Source organism: Mauremys mutica, chromosome 10 (assembly GCF_020497125.1).
Source record: "Mauremys mutica isolate MM-2020 ecotype Southern chromosome 10, ASM2049712v1, whole genome shotgun sequence".
Classification (NCBI taxonomy): Eukaryota; Metazoa; Chordata; order Testudines; family Geoemydidae; genus Mauremys; species Mauremys mutica.
Genome location: NC_059081.1, coordinates 39,996,612 through 40,019,032, shown reverse-complemented (window position 1 = coordinate 40,019,032; position 22,421 = coordinate 39,996,612). Strand labels below are relative to the sequence as shown.

General features: G+C 39.3%; 1 protein-coding gene across 2 annotated transcripts in view; it reads right to left on the bottom strand.

Moving 5' to 3' along the window:
* The window catches only part of MAP3K20 (mitogen-activated protein kinase kinase kinase 20), a 132,497-nt gene that overhangs the window by 48,755 nt on the left and 61,321 nt on the right, over positions 1 to 22,421 (bottom strand). For both annotated transcript variants that reach the window (XM_045032446.1, XM_045032447.1), the window contains exons 6-10: positions 19,749 to 19,777; positions 19,509 to 19,646; positions 12,131 to 12,217; positions 8,632 to 8,706; positions 1,292 to 1,398 (exon numbers count right to left, since the gene is read on the bottom strand). In XM_045032446.1, the coding sequence (XP_044888381.1) occupies positions 1,292 to 1,398; positions 8,632 to 8,706; positions 12,131 to 12,217; positions 19,509 to 19,646; positions 19,749 to 19,777 (436 nt within the window). The remainder of the gene's footprint in view (positions 1 to 1,291; positions 1,399 to 8,631; positions 8,707 to 12,130; positions 12,218 to 19,508; positions 19,647 to 19,748; positions 19,778 to 22,421) is intronic.

Below are 22,421 nucleotides of genomic sequence, written 5' to 3'. Positions count from 1 at the left end.
AAAAATAAATGTGACAAATAGAAGCCATCCAACAACTTAAGTGCAGTTTAAACAAACATGGAAGAATTAAACATAACAAATTCCTTCAGCTAGCTGAACTTTCAACAAAAATAATATTTTTAGATAGTTGAACATCAGTACATTAGAAATTTGTTGTGTACCAGGCACTTCAAGATCAAATTGCAGATTTTCTACTATACATGCAGTTTACATTTTGTATCAGCAGATGGCGCAAAATGTTAGTATACTGTACTGAGCGCTGAGATGCAGTTACCAGATTCTCTGCTGAGTCAGTGCAGGAATAATGTCAGCTCTAAAACATGCTATTTATACTCTCATCATGTGACCTGGCTCAAACATCCCATCTTGTGCTCACTTTTTCCACACACACAATAAACTTCCCTAGTTATCAATTCCCCTTTGAAGTTCACCAACAAAGTTTGAGATTGTTTTGTTTTGTTTAAATCTCATGTCTATAATTTCTTCCTTATCCTCTACTTCCCAGCTCCAGTTTTCTTGAATGTTTTTCTTTGCTTGTTTTCAGAGCTGCAGGCACAGAATATCTGAGTATTTGTGTTCCCAGTTTACCTGGACAGCGGCCAAAGCTTCTTAATATAGACTGCAGTAAGATCATCTGGTAACAATCCTCTGCCTGTGCAGATCTGCTTTCAAAATTCTTGTCCAAACACTAAGAAATATTGTGAAGCACTAAGCTAACACACTGAGAAAGAAGCTTTTGGAACAGTTCTCTTATGTTATTCTTTGCACACATATAAAACAGATTGAAAATTGGATAAAAAAAACTGTTCCAAATAATTGAAAGGGCCTTTACTTGGGTCTCCATTGGTAAGCATACAGCTGGAAACAGGTCGTATCATTTGCTCAGACAATTTTTGTGCATTATCACAAATAATGGAGTTGGCAGAAGTAAGTCATATCATGTACATGCACAATTGATAACACCAAGTGGCTGCACATGCAAAGATTCAGACTCATAAATGTAGGCTTATTTTGAAAACTTGGCCTTTTATGTCCCTTCTCTGTGTAACATGTAATTTGCACACTTCTACACCTAGATATGTACAAATGTAGTAATATATAGCTTGAATCACAAACATCTTCATGTTAGAGACTAAATACACATACCTGATTTACATTTGTAAATATACATTTGTGATACTGAAAAAGTGTAATATTAATATTAACTTAACCCTGTGAAAAGAGTCTTAATTTGCCCACATCATTTCACATGAACACCATACCATCTTATTTTGGAAGCAAAGAAACATACCTCCACTCTGCCTTGTTATGCAGGAATGAGTTACACTGGTCTGGAAGGTTGCTGTCATTGGACATGGATTCCAGAATTGAAATGATCTGCTTGAAAGATGGCCTTTTCTGAAGACAAAATGATAACAATAATCAGAGTTTTGTTTTAATATCTGACTAAGTTAAAACATTAATGGGATTTGTCCTAAAGCAACTGAAAGCACAAGGGTGCAAACAGCACACAGACTGGGATGCTGCCTACATAATTATCAGGTGTTCAGCTCATGGAAAATGATTCTAAACCCATATATTTAAACTGTTTACTTTCCACTGGAAAAGTTAGCATAGAAACTGGTACAATCTACAATTGTGGGGCCCCAACCTGCTACTACCACAATGTAAATAAAATAATAAATAAATAATAACAACAATACTATAATAATGGATTTATAATGCTTAGAAAGAAAGGTTTCTAGCGCAATTAGGAAAATCCTACCTAACAGTCCTAATCTGGGAGAAGGATGCCTCCAAGGGATTGGTAATGCCTTTCATTACACAGCTTTGCAACTGCAGGTTACAGGTAGGAATCCAACACTATTAACAGCTGAACAAGCCAGTTGGTAGCCTGAGTGTGAAACCTCAGGTTAGTTCCTACTGGACAAAGGTCCTCATCACAAAAATTGCCCCTCCATAACTGGCACCCTTGTTGATAGTCTCAGCGAAGGTCAGGGACTGAACAGACCTCAGGACAATTGTGGTGATTCCTCCATGACATAGCTGGGCATATCAGCAAAGCAGTGGGGGAAAAGTTAACAGTACCCATGTGTGTGCTGTTCGTGTCCTGTGCACAACTAAAGGCTGTCATTCTTAAACCCCTTTATGAAAACTAAATTCACTCATCATTCAGAACAGTCAACTTCTCTGCATTTTCTAATTTCTGCAGTCACAAAGGAAGCTATAGAGTAAGATAATTGTTGAAAACTGAAAAAGCCACAGTTAAATATGTTTCTTGAAAGAGCAGTGACTCCGTTAGTCTGTTTGACAGACCCCAGGCAAGGTTGAGACAAAAGGTTGAGACAAAATGTAGATACATAATAAAGGGATGATGCACATTCTCTCTGCATCTCATCTGTAATTACACCATTTCTGTTAAAATTACAGATGCAGCAATTAAAACGTGCATTTTAATTTGGGTGCACAAAAACAATTAGGAACAATGCTGAGGTGTCTCTCCCGGGAAGATCCAAGTGATTTCTACATTATAAAAGAGAGACAATTTCTTTATTTCAAATGTCAAACAGCATAAAAAAGTGTCAAATGTATAACAAAAAAAAGAGACAACCTCTCTTATACAGTAGCGCTGCACTATTCAACGCTAGCTGGAGGCTTTTTTTGTCTGTCATTTTTTGGTCCATCTACACAATTTTCAGGCAAATGGTGCAACAAGCAGATTTTCTCTGTGACACACAGCATTTGCCCAGCCATTGCTGTACCTGTGCATTTTTGCACCTATCCCCTAGAGTTCCCTGCACTGTAACCTGGAACAGTTGCATAACACGGTAGCCGGTACAAACTTGGCAGTACACCTCTACCTCGATACAACGCTGTCCTCGGGAGCCAAAAAATCTTACCATGTTATAGGTGAAACTGCATTATATCGAACTTGCTTTGATCCACCGGAGTGCGCAGCCCCGCCTCCCTGGAGCACTGCTTTACCGTGTTATATCCGAATTTGTGTTATATCGGGTAGCGTTATATCGGGGTAGAGATGTACTTTATTTGTACCTGTTGCTAAAATTTTATAAATTGTTTCTAGTAAAGAATCCCAGTAGTTTGTTACAATGGTTCTCTCCTGATAGGGAATCCCCACATGCATTATAGAGGTCGGGGACTACACCATCACACAGTTCCACATGGATGATGCTATGGGTAAAGCTTGGCAGGAGGCTCCCTTGCACTCACTGTCGGATAGGCTTTGAGTCCCAGAATACAATCATTGCTAGTTTTGGGTGGTGCTGCTCCAGGAGGCCAGGAGCTGATTTTTCAACTTTAGTTTTATTCTTTTCATACATTTAGCTGTTGCTGACCCAAATCCAGTGAAACGCACAAGGTCATGGCTGCAGCTACTTGCCCTGTTTTGGGTTTGTAAGTAGCAATGTATGCTAAATGCATTCCTCTACTTTCAATGCCTTTTCCACTGATGTTCCATCTCTGCTTGCCTGCAGTGTGGGATATGCAACTGGGACAGCTCCCAGAACATGTTGCAAACCCCAGACCCCATTAATGTATTTGTGTAGTGCAATTAAACACTATACAATCACTTAACAGGTGTGTACTGTGTCCTTACTAAACTAGTTGCATTATCCGATTTTCAGGAGCAGATGAAGAGAGAGCAGCCCTGTTACCCGGGGTTCCTGGGGCAGCCCTCACTGACAATGCCACGGTCAGGACAGGCTGCAAAAAGGGCATCACAAGCCTCTTGTTACATAAGCAATAGAATATTGAAATTAATACAAGTTTCGTTTCCAGAATGTTTGTGCGCATTCTGCTCGGTATGTCTTTCTGGGGGTATATGGGAAGTACTGGGCAGGGCTGAGCCCAGTCGACTACTTCTTATGTTGCTCTCAGACCTGCCTAGAACAGTGGGAGGGAATATAACGGTTGACAGAGAACAGAGCTGTCTCTGAAGGGCAGGTCAAAGCATTGAGTGACTGACTCAGGGTTGGAAGGGACCTCAGGAGGTCATCTAGTCCAACACCCTGCTCAAAGCAGGACCAATCCCCAGCTAAATCATCCCAGCCAGGGCTTTGTCAAGCCTGACCTTGAAAACCTCTAAGGAAGGAGATTCCACCACCTCCCTAGGTAACCCATTCCAGTGCTTCACCACCTCCTAGTGAAAAAGTTTTTCCTAATATCCAACCTAAACCTCCCCCACTGCAACTTGAGACCATTACTCCTTGTTCTGTCATCTGGAACCACTGAGAACAGTCTAGATCAATCCTCTTTGGAACCCCCTTTCAGGTAGTTGAAAGCAGCTATCAAATCCCCGCTCATTCTTCTCTTCTGCAGACTAAACAATCCCGGTTCCCTCAGCCTCTCCTCATAAGTCATGTGCTCCAGCCCCCTAATCATTTTTGTTGCCCTCCGCTGGTCTCTTTCCAATTTTTTACACATCCTTGTAGTGTGGGGCCCAAAACTGGACACAGTACTCCAGATGAGGCCTCATAAATGTGGAATAGAGTGGAATGATCACGTCCCTCGATCTGCTGGCAATGCCCCTACTTATACAGCCCAAAATGCCGTTAGCCTTCTTGGCAACAAGGGCACACTGTTGACTCAGATCCAGCTTCTCGTCCACTGTAACCCCTACGTCCTTTTCTGCAGAACTGCTGCCTAGCCATTCAGTCCCTAGTCTGTAGCAGTGTATGGGATTCTTCCGTCCTAAGTGCAGGACTCTGCATTTGTCCTTGCTGAACCTCATCAGATTTCTTTTGGCCCAATCCTCTAATTTGTCTACGTCCCTCTGTATCCTATCCCTACCCTCCAGCGTATCTACCACTCCTCCCAGTTGAGTGTCATCTGCAAACTTGCTGAGGGTGCAGTCCACACCATCCTCCAGGTCACTGAGGAAGATATTGAACAAAGCCGGCCCCAGGACCGACCCTTGGGGTACTCCCACTTGATACCGGCTGCCAACTAGACATGGAGCCATTGATCACTACCCGTTGAGCCCGACGATATAGCCAGCTTTCTATCCACCTTATAGTCCATTCGTCCAGCCCATACTTCTTTAACTTGCCGGCAAGAATACTGTGGGAGACCGTATCAAAAGCTTTGCTCAAGTCAAGGAATAACACATCCACTGATTTCCCCTCATCCACAGAGGGCTGGTCACCTCCTCCCCATGCTGTGCTGCCCAGTGCAGTAGTCTGGGAGCTGATCTTATTCGTGAAGAGAGAGGCAAAAAAGCATTGAGTACATTAGCTTTTTCCACATTCTCTGTCACTAGGTTGCCTCTCTCATTCAGTAAGGGGCCCACACTTTCCTTGACTTTCTTCTTGTTACTAACATACCAGAAGAAACCCTTCTTGTCACTCAACATCCCTTGCTAGCTGCAACTCCAAGTGTGATTTGGCCTTCCTGATTTCACTCCTGCATGCTTGAGCAATATTTTTATACTCCTCCCTGATCATTTATCCAATCTTCCACTTCTTTTTTGTGTTTAAGATCAGTAAGGATTTCACTGTTAAGCCAAGCTGGTCGCCTGCCATATTTACTATTCTTTCTACACATCGGGACAGTTTGTTCCTGCAACCTCAATAAGGATTCTTTAAAATACAGCCAGCTCTCCTGGACTCCTTTCCCCCTCATGTTATTCTCCCAGGGGATCCTGCCCATCAGTTCCCGGGCAAGCAGTGAACAGGACAGCCACAGGAGTTGTCAAAACTTTGTTCCTAATCGACATTCACAACAGTACTGGGAATGCTTGTGCATCTGTGCATGTGAACACCAACTATTTCACAGGCATGGTAGGTACCTGAATGAACCTTGGCAACAGCTTTTCTCTTGAGGGTAAATGGGATTTTGTCTAGAGCCAGAAGGAGGCAACAGGCCTACACTGATTTCTTTTTAAAGGGGAAGGTACATTTTAATTTAATAAAAACAATGTAAGCATAGATTGAGGACTTTGGCTAAGATGTGGAAAAGTGACTAGTGATTTGGGGTGCCCAGTTTGACATACCTTCTTTTCAGACAGTGGGTGCTCAGCACTTTCTGAAAACAAAACTTGTGAAAGAGGTCTCAAGTTGGGCACCCAAAATCACTAGTCACTTTTAAAAATCTTGGCCCATACATCTCAATGCCTCATGGAAAAACTTTATAAAAGAAATTCCAATTACAATTAATTCTGGCTAATATTTTCAGTGTTTCCCTTCACTCAGTGTTTATTACTTGGCATGTTTGTATAAAAACAGGACCTTTGATTCTATTACTTCATCTGTTTCTACTACCTCTCCAGTTCCCAAGCCTCAGATGGTAATCGTATTTCTAATAATTTATGATGTCCCAGATTAGGTGGGGGGATAAGCTGTAGAAACATATGAAACTGTAAGAAATAAAAGACCCTGTTTTAAGGTAAACATCTCTAGTAAATAAAGAGATCAATAGGGAGAAAGCGTGTGGAAGCAATTCTCTAATATCATAGGTTGTCTAGTTAGAGATGGGGACACTTGAAAATGGTTGTCTAAGACAAGTAGTTGCCTACTGGAGGTGCTCTTTAATAATCAGTATTAATACTTAGCACATAAATTGTCTTTTTAATGTAAAAAGCACTTTACTAAAGTTACTTTAACTTATAGGTTTTATTATATAAATAAATTTCCTCTATGCATGTTTTATTCATAATAATTTCAATGCAATGGGATAGATAATTTTCTTCAAATAGTAAGAAATTCTATAATATTGAAAGCAAAGCCTAAAAACTGACAGACTAATCACAGGAAATCACAGGGGTGATGCATATTGCAGTATTACAATAAGGTCACAGTAGTCTATAACAAGGATTGCACTATATCAGGGATTGGCAACCTCTGGCATGTGGCTCACCAGGGTAAGCACCCTGGCAGGCTGGTTTGTTTATCTGCCGCGTCCGCAGGTTCAGCCGATTGCGGCTCCCACTGGCCGCGGTTCGCCACTCCAGGCCAACGGGGGCTGCGGGAAGCGGCGGCCAGTACATCCCTCAGCACGCGCCGCTTCCCGCAGCCCCCATTGGCCTGGAGCGGCGAACCGCAGCCAGTGGGAGCCGTGATCGGCCGAACCTGCGGACGCAGCAGGTAAACAAACCGGTCTGGCCCGCCAGGGTGCTTACCCTGGCGAGCCACGTGCCAAAGGTTGCCAATCCCTGCACTATATATTCCCTCTGAAGCAATGACTTTAACAACAAACAAGTTGGCCACCAACATTTCAGAAGAACCCTTTATAACTAGGGGCTAGGCTGTCACCCTTAGATTCCTATGCAGAGAGTCCCTCCACATCCAGCTCTCTCCTCTTTTACAGCAGAAGGGGTCAATTGCCTTCTCAGCATAATCTCTGGAGATCTGTGTCTCACGAGGGAGTGGTCTAAGGAAATGGTTGTTATGCTCCAGCAATTTGCAGAAAAGCAGCATGATGCTGCATTAACTTCTCCCCAGAGCTGTCTATGAACTAAGGGATTCCCTTCATGGGAAACTGGAGGGAGCTAAAGAGTCTGCAGTAAAGAGGGACAAGGTCTTCATTTGAAGGCATCATATTGCTGGTGGATCTCAAGGATCTTGAGGGACAGAACCCTCCATTCATTCAATGAGAGAACATGCCTTGTCCCCCACAGAACAATCTGGGGAAAACCTCTACAAAGAAGATTTTCTTCCTTCAGTCTCCCTCTAAGGTTCTTTCCAAGCGACAAGGTGATCGCTTTAAAGTAGCCAATTCATCCAGGAACAAATCCTGGTCCCACTGAAGGAGTGGCAAAACTCCTATTGACTTCAACGGGACCAGAATTCTGACCCTACCAAACTGAGTAAAGCAATATCATTTTCCTTCCTTAACTATCTTCACAGGAGAAGGAAATGCCTGCTCATATTTGATAACAAAGCTGACACCATTATGAACTGTTTTCCAGCTACCTCCAACTAATTTGCTGTACAACAGAATAGGGCAGTGGACTGAACTAAAAATGGACATTTCCCATCATCTATATGAGCCTTTACTTAGTAAATATTCATTTTAATTACTCCTATAGTTACCCCCACAGGGGCAGTTAAACAGGTGCAAAGGTCTACTAGCTTGATATAACAACTCTTCTTGAAGTTGCTTTTTTATTCTGTTTTCATATTAATTTAGGGCTCGTTCTGCCATCCTTATTAACACTATGAAGGAACTTATGTTGCAAGTGCTCCCAGTGTGCTTAGGGTATCAGAATCAGGCGTTTAATTTTTACATTATACGTGCAACTGCTTTGGGACATCTGTAAAGAAATAATTTTATGAAGAAAATTTGTTTTATAGGTAAAACTAAACTATTTTTTATTAAGTTACAGAAAAAATGTATTAGTTCTTCCATCCTACCCTATGCACAGCTGTTCCAGTCAGTATTCTAATGCTGACTTCCCTAAACAGGTCTGGCTTTAGAAGGCAAGAGAGGCATCCAGCCATAAATATGTTCTAGATGATCATGATCATAATGAAGAGCCCTAGCTAACAGTTTTGAATTGGTTTGCAGCAGCAGTAATAGGCCAGCTGTGCCCTACAAAATAAGACTTGCATACCAAAATGATGAAGACGAAAAAGAAATAGGTACATTTAAAGTGTACACAATAAATGAAATTACCTTTGAATCAGCTTCCCAACACTGATGCATCAGTTCTGCAAAACTTCTGGGACAACTGCTTGGAATGGTTAATCTCTGCAACGGAGAAAGGATTTACCAGTTAAATGAAAGCAAAGAGCATTTTATTTTTCTTAATGGTTTAGTCATAATACTTTCTATAAGATTTGTCATTTGATGTTTCAAGCAAAAAGATTAGGCAATTGTTCAAAATAACCATTAACAGAATAAAGGCCAGCATGACAAAACTCCATAATTGAGGATCACTGTACAAAATCCAAAAGAAGACACCATGGACAGGTACAGTTAATATGGTAACAGTAGCTCAAAAAAAGAACTTAAGGATCAAAGAGAACTTGTATATTAGGGGGCTGAAGAAGGCCAGTACTAAAACAATTAGCTGCAGGTTACAATCAGGGACTGCTGCAACAGGGAACCAGTTCTAAATCAATTTGGTTTCCTTTGTAGGGAATTAGAAAGATATCTAAGATAGGCCATCCTAGAGGCAACTTTTAATTTGCAACTCTTTCTCCAGTCTGGAAAGATCCAAACCCAAATCCCACTACATTTGATTAAATAAGTATCTTTATCGCATTACATTTATAAGGAGATACTGCTGGGCTCTCAGTTAACTGACTTCAGATGTTTGATACCAACTAAAATAGATATGTAAACGCACAACAGAATGTTCTTCATTGGAGGATCTGGAAGGACCTAGAAATCTGAGAGGCCAAGATGGAAAAATGATTCTCTAGTGCTATAAACAGGACAGAGGCATATAAAGATGATCTAACCAAGATATTATAGTTCCATTCAAACCAACTTGCTACCCTAGGCACTTTGCTGCACTAATTCTGGCACTGCACAAGTAAAGCAGAGCAAGTTGTATCAAATTATACCATTATATTATTGCAACGTGACCTGTAAAGCCATATGAGTCACAGCATGCCAAACTAGGAGTACAACAAATTTGTCTGCATAAACATTTAAACAAGACAAAAACTGGAAACATGAGATACACAATAAAGACATTACTGAAGTGTAATTATTAAAATAATGCATTGCTGGTGAAAAAGCTTTCTGCACAAGAAATACACTGAAATTCCTATAGTGCATGAACAAATTGCACTGCCATTTGATACTCAGTCAAGTCATTTGCCTAAAAATATGTCTGCTAGTCTTGCTATGGCATTTGTCTTTAACCCTCACTGTTCAAGTAGATGGAAAATAGGTTACCAGGAGACATGTAATCATCAATTACATCTGTCTTATGTGTGCAGAATGTAATTTGTCAGGCAATATATAGGTAGCATATTCCAAAGCTATCATAACGTAATAAAGAAGATATTTCTCAGTACTAATTTGTCATTAGCTAATGCCAACCATAATTTGAGCATTCACATTGGGGGTGGAGCAGGTCTGGATTAAAATGGAAAATATTTGAGCAGGATGAAATTCACCTTTGTGCAGAGGACCCAAACAAGACCAGGCACCACTGAAGTCCTACTTAATCTCTTAGAAACTCCCTTTGCATCGGGTTGATCTTTGCCCTCAGTGATTATGCTTTAGACCCAGTTCTGCACTGACTTTTATGGGGAGTTCTCCACTGACTTTTCAGAGGGAGAAGAATGCAGATTGGATCAACAGTGTGTTTAATTCTGCTCTGGACCACACCTATGCAATCCCATTGACACCAATAGGGTTTGCACTGGTTTATTTGAGAGAAGAACCTGCCCCTTTATATTTATGTACTTACTGTGAGAGACATACATTCCATTTTAGTTCTGTTGGAGAAGTGAGGAATAGGAGAGCAAGTGAATATTTTGCAGGACTATTATTTTGCAGGACTGTGTTAGGCACATTCAATAGATTGTGATCAGATTTAAAAAATAACCTGTGTGAGTTAAACTGTCAGTGTCAATCCATTTATTGCACCACTTAGGAAGGACGACTGCGTAAGAGACACCACCATCCTGTTGCAACTAACATCTAGTACTGAGAAGTTCATGAAGGACACTCGTTTTTTCTTAAGCTTCTTCTGGCTGTAGTAAGGCAGCATGTCATGCCCACATTTTGCTGATAATATATTTTAATAGTTCATTGCTTTGGAAAACCATGAGGAAATATATTTGTACCCTTTAACATCTTTCAGATGAAGATCAGTTCTCTTCACCGAATTTTAAATGGTCTAGTATTGTATGGCAGATCCTGCATAAACCTGTGTACTTGATATGCACAGGAATGCCATATACAGTATATGGAAAAGTTTCTGGTCTCTCTCTCCAAAATAACTTGGCATTAGCTGTATGAGGCTCTTCCCATAATGGGAGAAGGAATCCTGTTATGTTTCCTGTTCTGAAAATATTATTCTGTAGAAGGCTGAATTCATGAGGCTTCTCTCTATTAATGTAGCATTTCCAACTAATCTGGACATGTCATATACTTCGACAGGGAGTGGAACCAATCCAGTCCCCAAACAGAACTAAAAAAAAATACAAAGGGGTTTCCCTCTTCATTTGTCTCTCCCTCTGCTATTTAATATTTAACTCTATTTTATTTAAGTATAAAGTATTTTGGGAAACAGTTTGTATAGAAGAATATAAAACTGTACTGTAGAGATACTGGGTTGTATTATAATGTTACCCAAACTTCCACTGTGTCTAGATAGTAGAGGTTTCCTCTTAACTGAGATTTCCATGCTTGTCTGTGTGTGGCACAGTCCCAACTTTAAATGTTTTTTAAATGTAGTTACTGTCTTTGATATCAAAGAACCATGTGTTCAGACATATAGCTCACATGCCCAACTAACTGAAAGCCTCAATTTGTGGGAAGAAGAAAAGCGAGGCTGGGGACACTGTACAAACGGTGTTTACACCACTGAAGTTCTTTTGAAATGGAAAGACTCTGCATGAGGAAGCTTGTAGCTATGCCACAGCCTTGCCAATACCAGTGAGGAGCTCATCTTCAATGTAGTGTTGAACGTAGGTGGCAAAACTGTAATTTCTCTCTTTTTTTTAAACTATTTTTTCTTCTTTTATTTTTGAAATTCTCATCTAAGCGGCAGTTTCTTGTACTATAGTGACTCCTGCTGGGAGAGTTAAGTTGAAGTAGCTGAAGGTCTCTTACAGATATATCAACTCCCGGCCAGTAAAAAGATGTCCTAAACGCAGGAGATGGAGTTAAACTGTTCCCCTACCTTGGACGCAATGGCTTCTTTCATCACTAAGAACAAACCCCTAGGTTTTACAATTGAGACTGAGAAACTAGTACAGTACTTGTACAATTTTTGATCTACAGCATCACGACGTGAAGCTGCAACAATTAGATGTAAAGGGTCCATTCATGAGGAATAACATCACTTTGACCCTTTGTGTTAGCTCCTACTGCTAATCTTTCCATACGCGTGAACTTACTTTCAATTTGAAGAAGATGAAAAAGTCTTTTGCAAAACCCCAATACTGTTTTCTGATCTATGTACCTGAATGTAGAAACGTAGTCTTACCTCGTTTTTTTCCACTACAAGCCAAGCTACTTGTAATCCTTCCAAGCCTTTAAAGGGGACCTCCCTTGTTAGCATCTCCCAGAGAACCTGGAGCAGAAAAAAAGAAAAGAATTTTTATTTCTGTACTTTGTATTTTAAATACATCATTAAACCCTGATACAGCACTATCTGTATCCAATTAATCGGCAACCAGATCCTATTTGCAGTAACTTGGACAAATGTTTGTGTGCAAGATCCTCTCATTAAATTAATTTTAGTATTTCTGTTTTTTTTCTCTAAAACAAAACCAAATAAAAAACTGGATTGTGTGGGGCCCAGTGACTGCTATTTTGTGAAATCCATAGGAAATATTCTCTTCTTTCTTTATACCATAAAATGGTGGTTCAGCCTTGCAAGATAGTGAACTCTTTCTCCCCAACCCCAACTAGACAAATCTTTTCATTATAATAATTCTACATTTTTAAACATTTCTACAATGTCCACAACTACAAATGGCGCCTCTTAGTAATCATTATCTGAGCCAATAAGTTTTTAGCTTCTGAGATACACCTATAACAAAACACCAAACCCAAAATATACTTTTTAAGTAATATAATAATTGTTGCTGTCAACAAGTTTGTGATGATATTAAACTAAGTGGTATAGCAGATATCGGAAATTAAAATTTTATCTTTAATCTCCCTACAACAATACTTTATCTTCAGACATGTAAAAATGATATCAACATCACCAAAAGAACTAAGAATCAATAAACCCAACTTCTTTTTCTACTATAGAGACAAAATATTGGAGTTCAACAAGTTAAAAGTCACTCTTGGCTCCATTCATACATGTATCTACTACACTCGATCTCCATATATGTATCTCTTGATACAGATATGAAAATATATATAAAAATTTTTTCTTCAGCTCAAAACACACCAAAAAAGGGGCCAACATTTATTGACCACTTAGCCAAAAGTTCCAAGCACCTTGTATAATCTTGATATCCCTGCTATTTGGGCAAGTACTCAGGCTTATTCAAGCCACATCATTTTCAATGAATTATGGCCAACTTTGAAGGTAATTAGTAGGAACATACAAGAGTATTGGCAGACACTGTTCGAGTATTGGCAGACACTGTTCAAGCAGAAAAATCAAATGAACAGGGTGATATATCAAAAGAGCTGCTGAATAATTCTGTTTGAGCCAGAACCTGATTAGTAAAGGTAAAAATATCTTAGAAGAAGTCATTGTATTAAAAATTTTCAAAGGAAAGTATTCATACAGGTACCCAATCCCGTGTATGGCTCAATTCATTCCCTTTAGAAGAAGGAAAATACACCTCAATTTGTTATTCCAGTTACCACACATCTGCTGGTAAGGCTGAGGAAAATAAGAGAATTTAACTCCAAAATAAGTAACGGATTTGGTATACCCATGAAGCTCAGACACTCCAATAAGCGGTCAGCATAAAACAAAAGCCACCAAATTGTGCAGGTGAACAGACTCACAGAACTACCTCATCTGTATAACTGTAGGACTATTGTGCCCTATGTACTACAAAACCCCACAGGGAATCTCACTAAAGATCACACATCAAATGTATAAGAATGGCTAGAATTGTAAAATATTATTTAAAATTCTTTAGGTGAACAATATTACATATTGAAATATGTAGGTTTCATACGTCACCAAAAGCCTGTAGCTGGAAAAGAAGACAATTTTGCTTCTCTCACACAACAGGTACTGGTTGTATGTTTCCATTCACGCACATAAGTTTCCACAGAACATTTTCCACTGAATTCCTTTATGATGCCATTTTTACTTTTATTTCCATTGTCTTGTACAGCTCACTGGTTTCCTAACCCAACTGTATTAGCTCCAAATACTCCAAACTATACTTCATAACCCAGAAGAGAGCAAGGAATCTGAGAAAAGTAGGAAGAATTCCCTTTTCGTATCCTATGGTTCACTAGTAGCATTAGAAAGCCAAAAGATGAGGAACTTGAGTCCCATAAGTCTTTGTGTTTATTCCGAAAGATTTACTGAGAACAATGCTTTGTCAGTGATGCCAATTGTATAGTCAAGTCAACAATCTAGATAAAGATTTTCCCACCAAGCTGGAGCTCCATGGTAACATTTTCATTGCCTTGTTTTTGAAAGAGTTTCAACACAGTCTTATGAATTGGTTATACTGGACTGTTAGTCAACGTGAAACCAAAACTGCAGAGGGAAGTAGTCTAACTAGACACAGTTCAGAGAACTATACATAAAAGGATTTGTGGCAGAGGTTTGCAAATTGTGGTTCCTAGAGAACTCAGTCTCCTTCTTGTGAACAGATAGAGAGAAAGTGAACATATGGGGAGGAGCACATGAAATGAGGAGCAAAAGTGTGATTGTCTTTTTCAGAAAGTTTCAAATACTTTCCCAGCATTACTTAGTTGCTAAAAATTCCCACTGTTATTCCAAGTTCAGCTCCACTGGAGGCAGTTATGCTGAGAAAGCTAGTACAGACAGGACTCCAGGGAACTGCCAGCAGTTTAAGTACCGTATTGTCTATCTTTGCTCAGAGCACCTGAATTAAAATTAAAACAATAATTAAAATACGATGGCCACTGGTGCCTTGTCTACATGAGAGCTCTGCCCCTTGCTGCCACTCTGGCTTTGAAATGGCAATAGCAACAACAGGGGATTTTTTGTAAAAGAGTCCTCCATAAAGACCAGGCCCAGGACAACTTTCATGTTGACTCTAGCACGTCAACCTCAAAACTGTCATGTTTTCTTTTTGTGAAGGGCTTTCTATACATGGAGTTATCTCTGATTAACTACCCTTGATAAACTCCATTTTGGACACTCTTATTAAGAGTGCCTTGTTCCTGTTTAGCGTTAAACTTACTCTGGAATAAGGGTGTTCACACAAGGAGTTTATCAATGATTGCTAATCAGGAATAACTGTGTGTTCAGACAAGCCTTAGAAGAGACCACTACACTAGTCAGTAGTGGCTAGGTCTGGAATGTGGATAATGGAAGACCAAATAAATTAGGATATCCCTTTTAATCCACGCTACCTGTAAAAGTTTGTTTTCACGGAGAGGGTTTCAGCATAGCAATCAATCCTGAATGTAATTGTTCGAATATTGCTTTTAGAGAGAGCAAAACGAAAGAAGGGATTTTGAAGGTGGAATGGGGTCTTCTCAGATCCTCTTTCCTCAGCCTCTTTAAGCTCTGCTGAAGATTTTGGAATGATCCATTCTTCCATCTGATGAGAGCTGTAGATGCTGCCATCCAAAGATACTTAATACTAGCCTTGAGTTAAGCTGGATGAGGTCACATAAAAATGATTCAGTGTGGTTTTGAATATATTAAATGTTATTTCATATTAAATATATAATGTTAAGATGTTTAATAAAAATAACAAACTAAAATATATGTAAGGATCAAACTGCTTCACAACTTCTATGGCTGAGACTGTGCTTACATGTTCTACATGCCTCCTGTTACCAGGTAAATAGACCTCCACTTCAACTAGTTAAAGAGTCTGTGTTATTCACTTGTTACCACTTCATCTGAAAGATATCAGTATAAATTTCACACGAGAATGAAATGGGTAAAAAACTCTGAGTGCCAGAAAAGCAGGCTAAGGGAAGTCACAATTTAGTAATTTAAGAAAAGCAAACCATTTTTCATTCTTTCTTCAACTCTTTGGTGAAAACAGAACACAGATAGTTTTGCACAGCTCTCCTATTGACTTGGACTCATAACCAGGGTTTGAAGAAGTGCAACAGGAAGGGTAATGGTGTTGTGCTACTACAGGTAACGGCCTTTGTATGAGACCTGACAATGAGATTAGTCCAGTAACTCTCTGCACCTATCCAAATAGAAGTTAAGATCCTATAATTCTTTTCAAAAAGAGTATGGGATAACCCCAGTGTGCTGGGCCAACATTCCCTCTAAAAATAAAATAAGTTACCACATCCAGGGCAATGTGTGAGCTATTGCCAATGGCTGCTGCATTTAACTTCACAGCCTCTACACAGTATTTAATTAATTGATTTTATAAGTGCTAAAATATCTCAACTATGAAAGACACTGCATAAACCCCTATAATTAAATACATATACAATATACTCCAAATGGCATTCTGTTGAGCTAGGATAAAATAACTGATGTTCTGAGTGTATTTCTTTACAATTTCAAAACAGCTATGGCTGTTTTAAAGAGTGAACATCATTATTCCACAAGCATTTTCAAAGCAGCTAGACAAGTGAAGAATTACTATCTGTACAACACATAATGATATTGCAAAGAAACTTGATCTTTGTGACTGAAAATTTAGGTTGATAGATTCTGATAATTAGCATCCACTGTTTAGAGTAGTATGGATTTGGTTTAGGAAACTGAGTCATCGGGTAGTTCAGAGAAAATCCAAGACCTATGTTTGTGTCTGGATAAATCAGCTGGAACACTTGGTTGTATTTGTTAGTTGGCCTTATGAAATAATTTACTAAAATCTCAAAGGGAGAATTTGGAAGCCATTTAGCCAATCATGAAGAGCAGAAGAAATTACTCTAAATACTGGAATGTAATATCTGAGAGATCCTTTCTAATTCAATATGACCCATTTGCAAATAGGAAAGTTGACCTCACCTGAGGAAAGACTCAGGCCTAAGTGGTGACAGACATGATTGGTCATTTGATGGGAAGAGGCTTTCTTACATAACAAACAACATTCACAGCCACATAATAGTTTATAGAAAGAAAAACCCATGGGGGGAGGGAGAGGGGTGAGTAGGGAAGACTACAGATTCTGCAAACAAATGCCCTTTCCTAGCATCTCACTAGTTTACATTTGAAAAGGATCCTGCTCTTTGTTATCAGAACTTCAGCTGAAGAAAAGCAGATTTGTCTGTCTAGCACAAAGGCCACTGGCAAGTGTTACACTTTGAAAGTGGACTGTTCAAAATTTGTTTTTATAGATAAAAGCATTGTAAGAGCAAGAGAACTACTTTTTCCAAGCTTTTAATTCTTAGCCTTTAAGCATATTCACTACTAGTCTAAAAGTTTAGTTGAGGAGAATTCCAACTTTCAAAGATATACTACGACAAATTCTTTGCTAAGTCAGTAATTCCCAGCTGAGAATCTGGACCACTGTATTTTGCAAGAGAGTCTGATTCACCACTGCATTACTCCATGTTTACACCTGAATATCTACATTGAAATCAATGGTGCTAGAGGGGTGGAAAGCTGGAATAACATCAGGGTGGATCAGGTCATAGGTGTCTGTGATGGGGTGGCCATCCCACACAGGACTGGAAGGGGTTAATATGGCCAGACAGGCCCATTAATGACACCTGGAGGAAGAGCCAAGGAGCTAATTGCAATCAGCTTCAGTTGTGCAGGAACAGATGGGGCCTATAAAGCCAGAAAGCTGGCAACAGATGGTGCAGGGAAAGGGCAGTCACTCCCTGAGAAGAGAGTGGAGGGTTTGGAGCTGGTACATCCAACATAAGGAGGGGAACAAGATGTTGTAGGAAGCAGTCCAGAGAAGGAGCAGCGAGGGCTGGGAGAGAAAAGCCTACAACTGCTGGGTTGAGGGTCCTTGGCCTGGAACGTGGAGCAGAGGGCGGACCTGGCTTCCCCTACCAGCCACCGAGGGCGTGGCATAAACCGGCAGGGCAGTGAATGGGAAGACTGCCTGGGTCACCATGGTAATGACAGGGAACTGAAGGGTCGTACCCCAGAAGGGGGAATGCTGAGTGACCTGGCCGGAGGACTAAGTCACAAAGAGGACGCTGCGGTTCCTGGGACGAGAGTGGGGCTGCAGACCCGGGAGAGAGACAATGTGATGGGGGGCGACAACAGAAAGGGGCATCAACCTTGAGAGCTAATCCCCTGAGTGACAAGGAGAAGGTGCCAGACAAGCAGTGAGTGATGCACCCCATGACAGTATTTAAAAATTCTAAACATTGGTGGTGTCCATATTAGTCTCCAAAATACATATGAATGATAAAACAGCCATATAGATCACATATTATTATGCACACTGAAGCATCGCTATAAGACAACAAGGCATAGGCCAATGTAACTCTGTATACAGACGCAAAACCATTTTGTGGGCAGGTTATTGTATTAAAATATTTCACTAATAGTGAACTGGCTAGCATATGGCTATACTGTAAGTTCTCTGAGTTTTACCTATAATCACAGAATTAGCAAATGATCTTTACTGTTTATACACAGGGAAAATAACCAACTAAATGCTCCTAAGGTTTGTGCAATACCTGACTAAGCTGTAACAACTTTTGAACAAGAAAATTCTAGAACTAGCTTGGAATTTTTTTTTTCTATTTGAAACTGAAATGCTTCCCTTCAACAGGAAATATTTTATTGTTTTCAATAACCACTTACATTAACATTTACATTTACTAGCTTACATCCTAGTACTGTATATGTCTTAGCTCAATTAAGTCAGACTATAGTTTTGGATCTGCCAGCATAGCTTTTTTTTCTCTTCCATTAGGTCATCGCTTTAATGATGAATGGCTAGGGGAGTTGGTTTAAAACATTACTGATTAAGAAAAACCTGACAAAAATGTCAGGAAGGACTTGTTAATTCTTGCCATGTCCTCTCCTTTAACACACTGACACACACACACACACACACACACACACAACCCTACTCTCTGCTGTACTGTCTGTCAGCTTCAATTGTGGGGCGAAGCAGGATTGATTGCAAGGACGCAGAGTAGGAACAGAGTGAAAGAATTCCTATATTCCCAAACTTCACTGACACATTTATTTGCTTACAAGCAGTTTTATTCCCTTCCCTTTAAATACGTGGCAGAACCCACAAAACTTTTACCAACCTTTCTATACAGTGCATCTCTACCTTTGAGAACAGTTCTCAGTTGATTGTAGCAGGCTCTTACAGCAATCTGAGTGGAAGAGTGGCATAAAACCACTTTTCTTAAACCAACTCCATGACACACAACTGTATGGAAATACTCTACGCAACCCTCTCTAATAAACTTACTAAAATATAACCTGTTGCTCCTGATAGACTAATATCCATTCCTTTGCAAACACAACACAGCTACAAACTGTTTACTAACTCTTTCCTGCCTCCTGACATAGGTAAAGTATTTTAAATACAGTTTCCATTTCACAGATTAACAAGGCAGCACAATCTAATCAAATACTTATCTTACTAAGCATGCAAGATGTTGCTCATACGATCAATTTTCAGCTTGTAATTATATGAAACTGTTTTGAAATGAAATTTTGTGAACTTTCTCTATTGCCCTTATTTAGGAACATTATTTTCATATTTTACATTCGACTAACTCAGTTATGCCAGTGCCCCATTAATGCAGAGAAAGAAATGAAAGCAACTCACCACACCGTATGAATACGTGTCACATGTTTCAGACACTGGGAGACTCTGGATAACTTCTGGAGCCATCCAAGGGAAGGTACCCACCAAGGACATGTGTGTCGTATGGTGGTGAAACCTTGAAGCACCAAAATCACAGATCTGGCAAAGACAAACAATAAATGCCAACTTCTCATTCATTTGACTTCAAAGATATCAGGCAAAGCAGCTGCAAAACCTTCCAAATAATTAAAATATTCCTACCTTTAATACTCCATCAGCAGCTATAACAACTGGAAAATCAAGAAACAAAATGTAGTAAATTACATTACAAAGAACAATGTATCTTGTTATTAACATCTTAATGGCAAACCAGTTTACAGTTTATAAAGAAAAATGATCCCACACTAATCCAGGACTTGAATATACTGGCACACACAATTCTCTTGATTTCTTGGGAGGTGTTTGAAGAAGACTTGTCAAATACCTGAAAGTCTATGAATAAACTCTGTAACTGTGTTAGAAAAAAATCCACAAAGAGGTCTATTAATAGCAAATTAAATTTTCATTTATTAGTAAAGAAACAAGCTACAACTAACTCCTTAGTTATAATTCAATCCTCCCTTACACATTTCCTCAAACACCTTGCACAGTTGTAATTGTGGGTATAATTTCACCCACTGTATGTATCCATTTATTGACATTAGCTGCAAATAAGTTTGAATTATTTTTCAGTTTCACAGTGACACTTTTCAGCAGATACCCTTGCCACAATCACCTTTACCCTAACTTTTACAGCACATTAGCAAACATAGTGGAACCCGCTTGTAGGCAATGCAGCTAGAGTCAAATTCCACTTACAGTGAAAGTGGAGTGAAAGTCCAGAATTGTTTCAATGGACTTTCAATCCTCTTACACTGAAGTGTCACTTTACTTAGAGTGAAGTTTCTTTCCACTCGAATAGTAAGCTGATAAAGATGTTTATAAAAGTGAACTCATACCGTCCTGCATAATGTAAAACACCGGACACCCTGCCACCCAAAGGTTTCCTCCAAACACCTAGTCAAAATTATTGTTCTGTTGTTGATTTACTTTAGAATACCAGGAATGTAAAGTACAGTCTTTACTGGTTTTGTTGAAAGACCTCTTGGGAAAGATCTCATGTTCAGTGTAAGCTCTAACACCTTAATTGAAAAGGCAGGGGGCATTTAACTTTTAACAAAGATATCCAGTATCTCCAAAATTAATTAGCTATTGAAAAGTTGAATAGTTGCAAACAAAAACTGAAAAATCACGGAATTTGACTGAAAAAAAATTGTCTACTCTCAACTACACATCTCAACTTTCACTCTCTTGCCTCCTATGACATCATCATGTCACTAGTTCTTTAGTCATCAGAGATAAAAATCAGGGCAGACAAGATGTGAATTGAATATCTAAGGTAAAATATAAGCAGGGGGAAAAGGCATTTTTGGATTTATTTTTTAATAAAAAATGTTCCAGGGATTCATCATCATGAAGAAGCAAAAAACAGTGCAATCTCAGGATTTTTGTGTTGTCTATCACCTTTAAGTGAGTTCCACTGTACCGATCTCTCTTGGAATGCATATAGCAGATGGGTATTAAGTACCCCACCACCTCCCTCTTCTCCTCTGGCTGGCGAGGGAGGAAAGGAGAAGTTGTCATTACTTGTACCACTTGGGAGATGGGGAAAATAGGAATTCCGGGTCCCAGGTTTTGTTGCAGCTCCTTCCCATGTGGAGCAAAGAAGATAAAACAAGACCTTGCTGTACACAATAAGGGTGTGTTCACTCTACAAGAGCAGCTATCCACCACTAGCATAGTTTTCTGTCTCAGCTTGGAGCATCTGTCTTCTAATTTTTATTTATTTTTGGCTCATGTGGACAGGAAAACAAAATCCCTATAACTGCATCAGAGAACACCATTAGGACCTTGTCTACATTACACAAGTGTAGCACGAGCACTACACTTGTCTCCACTTTGTATTTTAAATGAAATTTGATATTTTGAGGAATACAGATAAATCCCTGGGCAAAGCAAGCGCCCACATCTTTGGAATCCAGAGGTTTTCTATGCTTATTTTGATCTTACATCCAGATTAGGACTTGATGAAGATTAATTCTCATGGCAATAGTAATAAAGCAATGAATACTGATACTAAAAGGTATTTATTAAAAAGTGGATGTTTTGGGTCAGTTTTGAGTTAACCAAATTGTGGAAATCATTCAGCACACTAAGAAGTTTCAACTTTTCTTTTGTTTAAAGGCTCTTTTTACTTTCCATGAAAGTTTGTCAGCTGTACCCAGATTTCTCACTAGGTCTCTAAATGTAGTATTCTATGTCAAAATGTCTCATGCAGCCTTTGAGTATATCACCATCTATGACTTCCTAAAATGGTACATTTTGGCACATCTCCAGTAAACTTTCATGGAAGCTAAATAAACATTTTCAGACGGGTAAATTGAAACATATGCTCTGAATGCCTTTTATGCCCTGGTTAGTGGGGATATTCAGCTCAAAAAAATAAGCTTACCTTACATAAGCTTACCTCAAAAACTTATGTGAGCCTTGGTCACCCTTAAACAATCTTTCCAATTCAAAAGGTGGAAGGAGATTTCTAACTATAAAATTCAAACTACAAATACGGAAAGAAATGTCCAATATCTCCCATTACAGTAATCAAGGCTCACAATGATTCCTCCCAGAGATTCACTTTAGTAATAATAGCATCAATGATTAAGTTTATAAAACAAAATAAATATTTTTTTAAAAGATACTTAAGAATGAAACTACATCCAGCCATTTCTCCATGATGACATTCTTATACAGCATTTGGTGAATCCGAATAATTTGTAAGCCACTTACTAGTAGTAAATATTTCAATTAAAGTCTCTTTTCAGCATGTTTCATAACTGG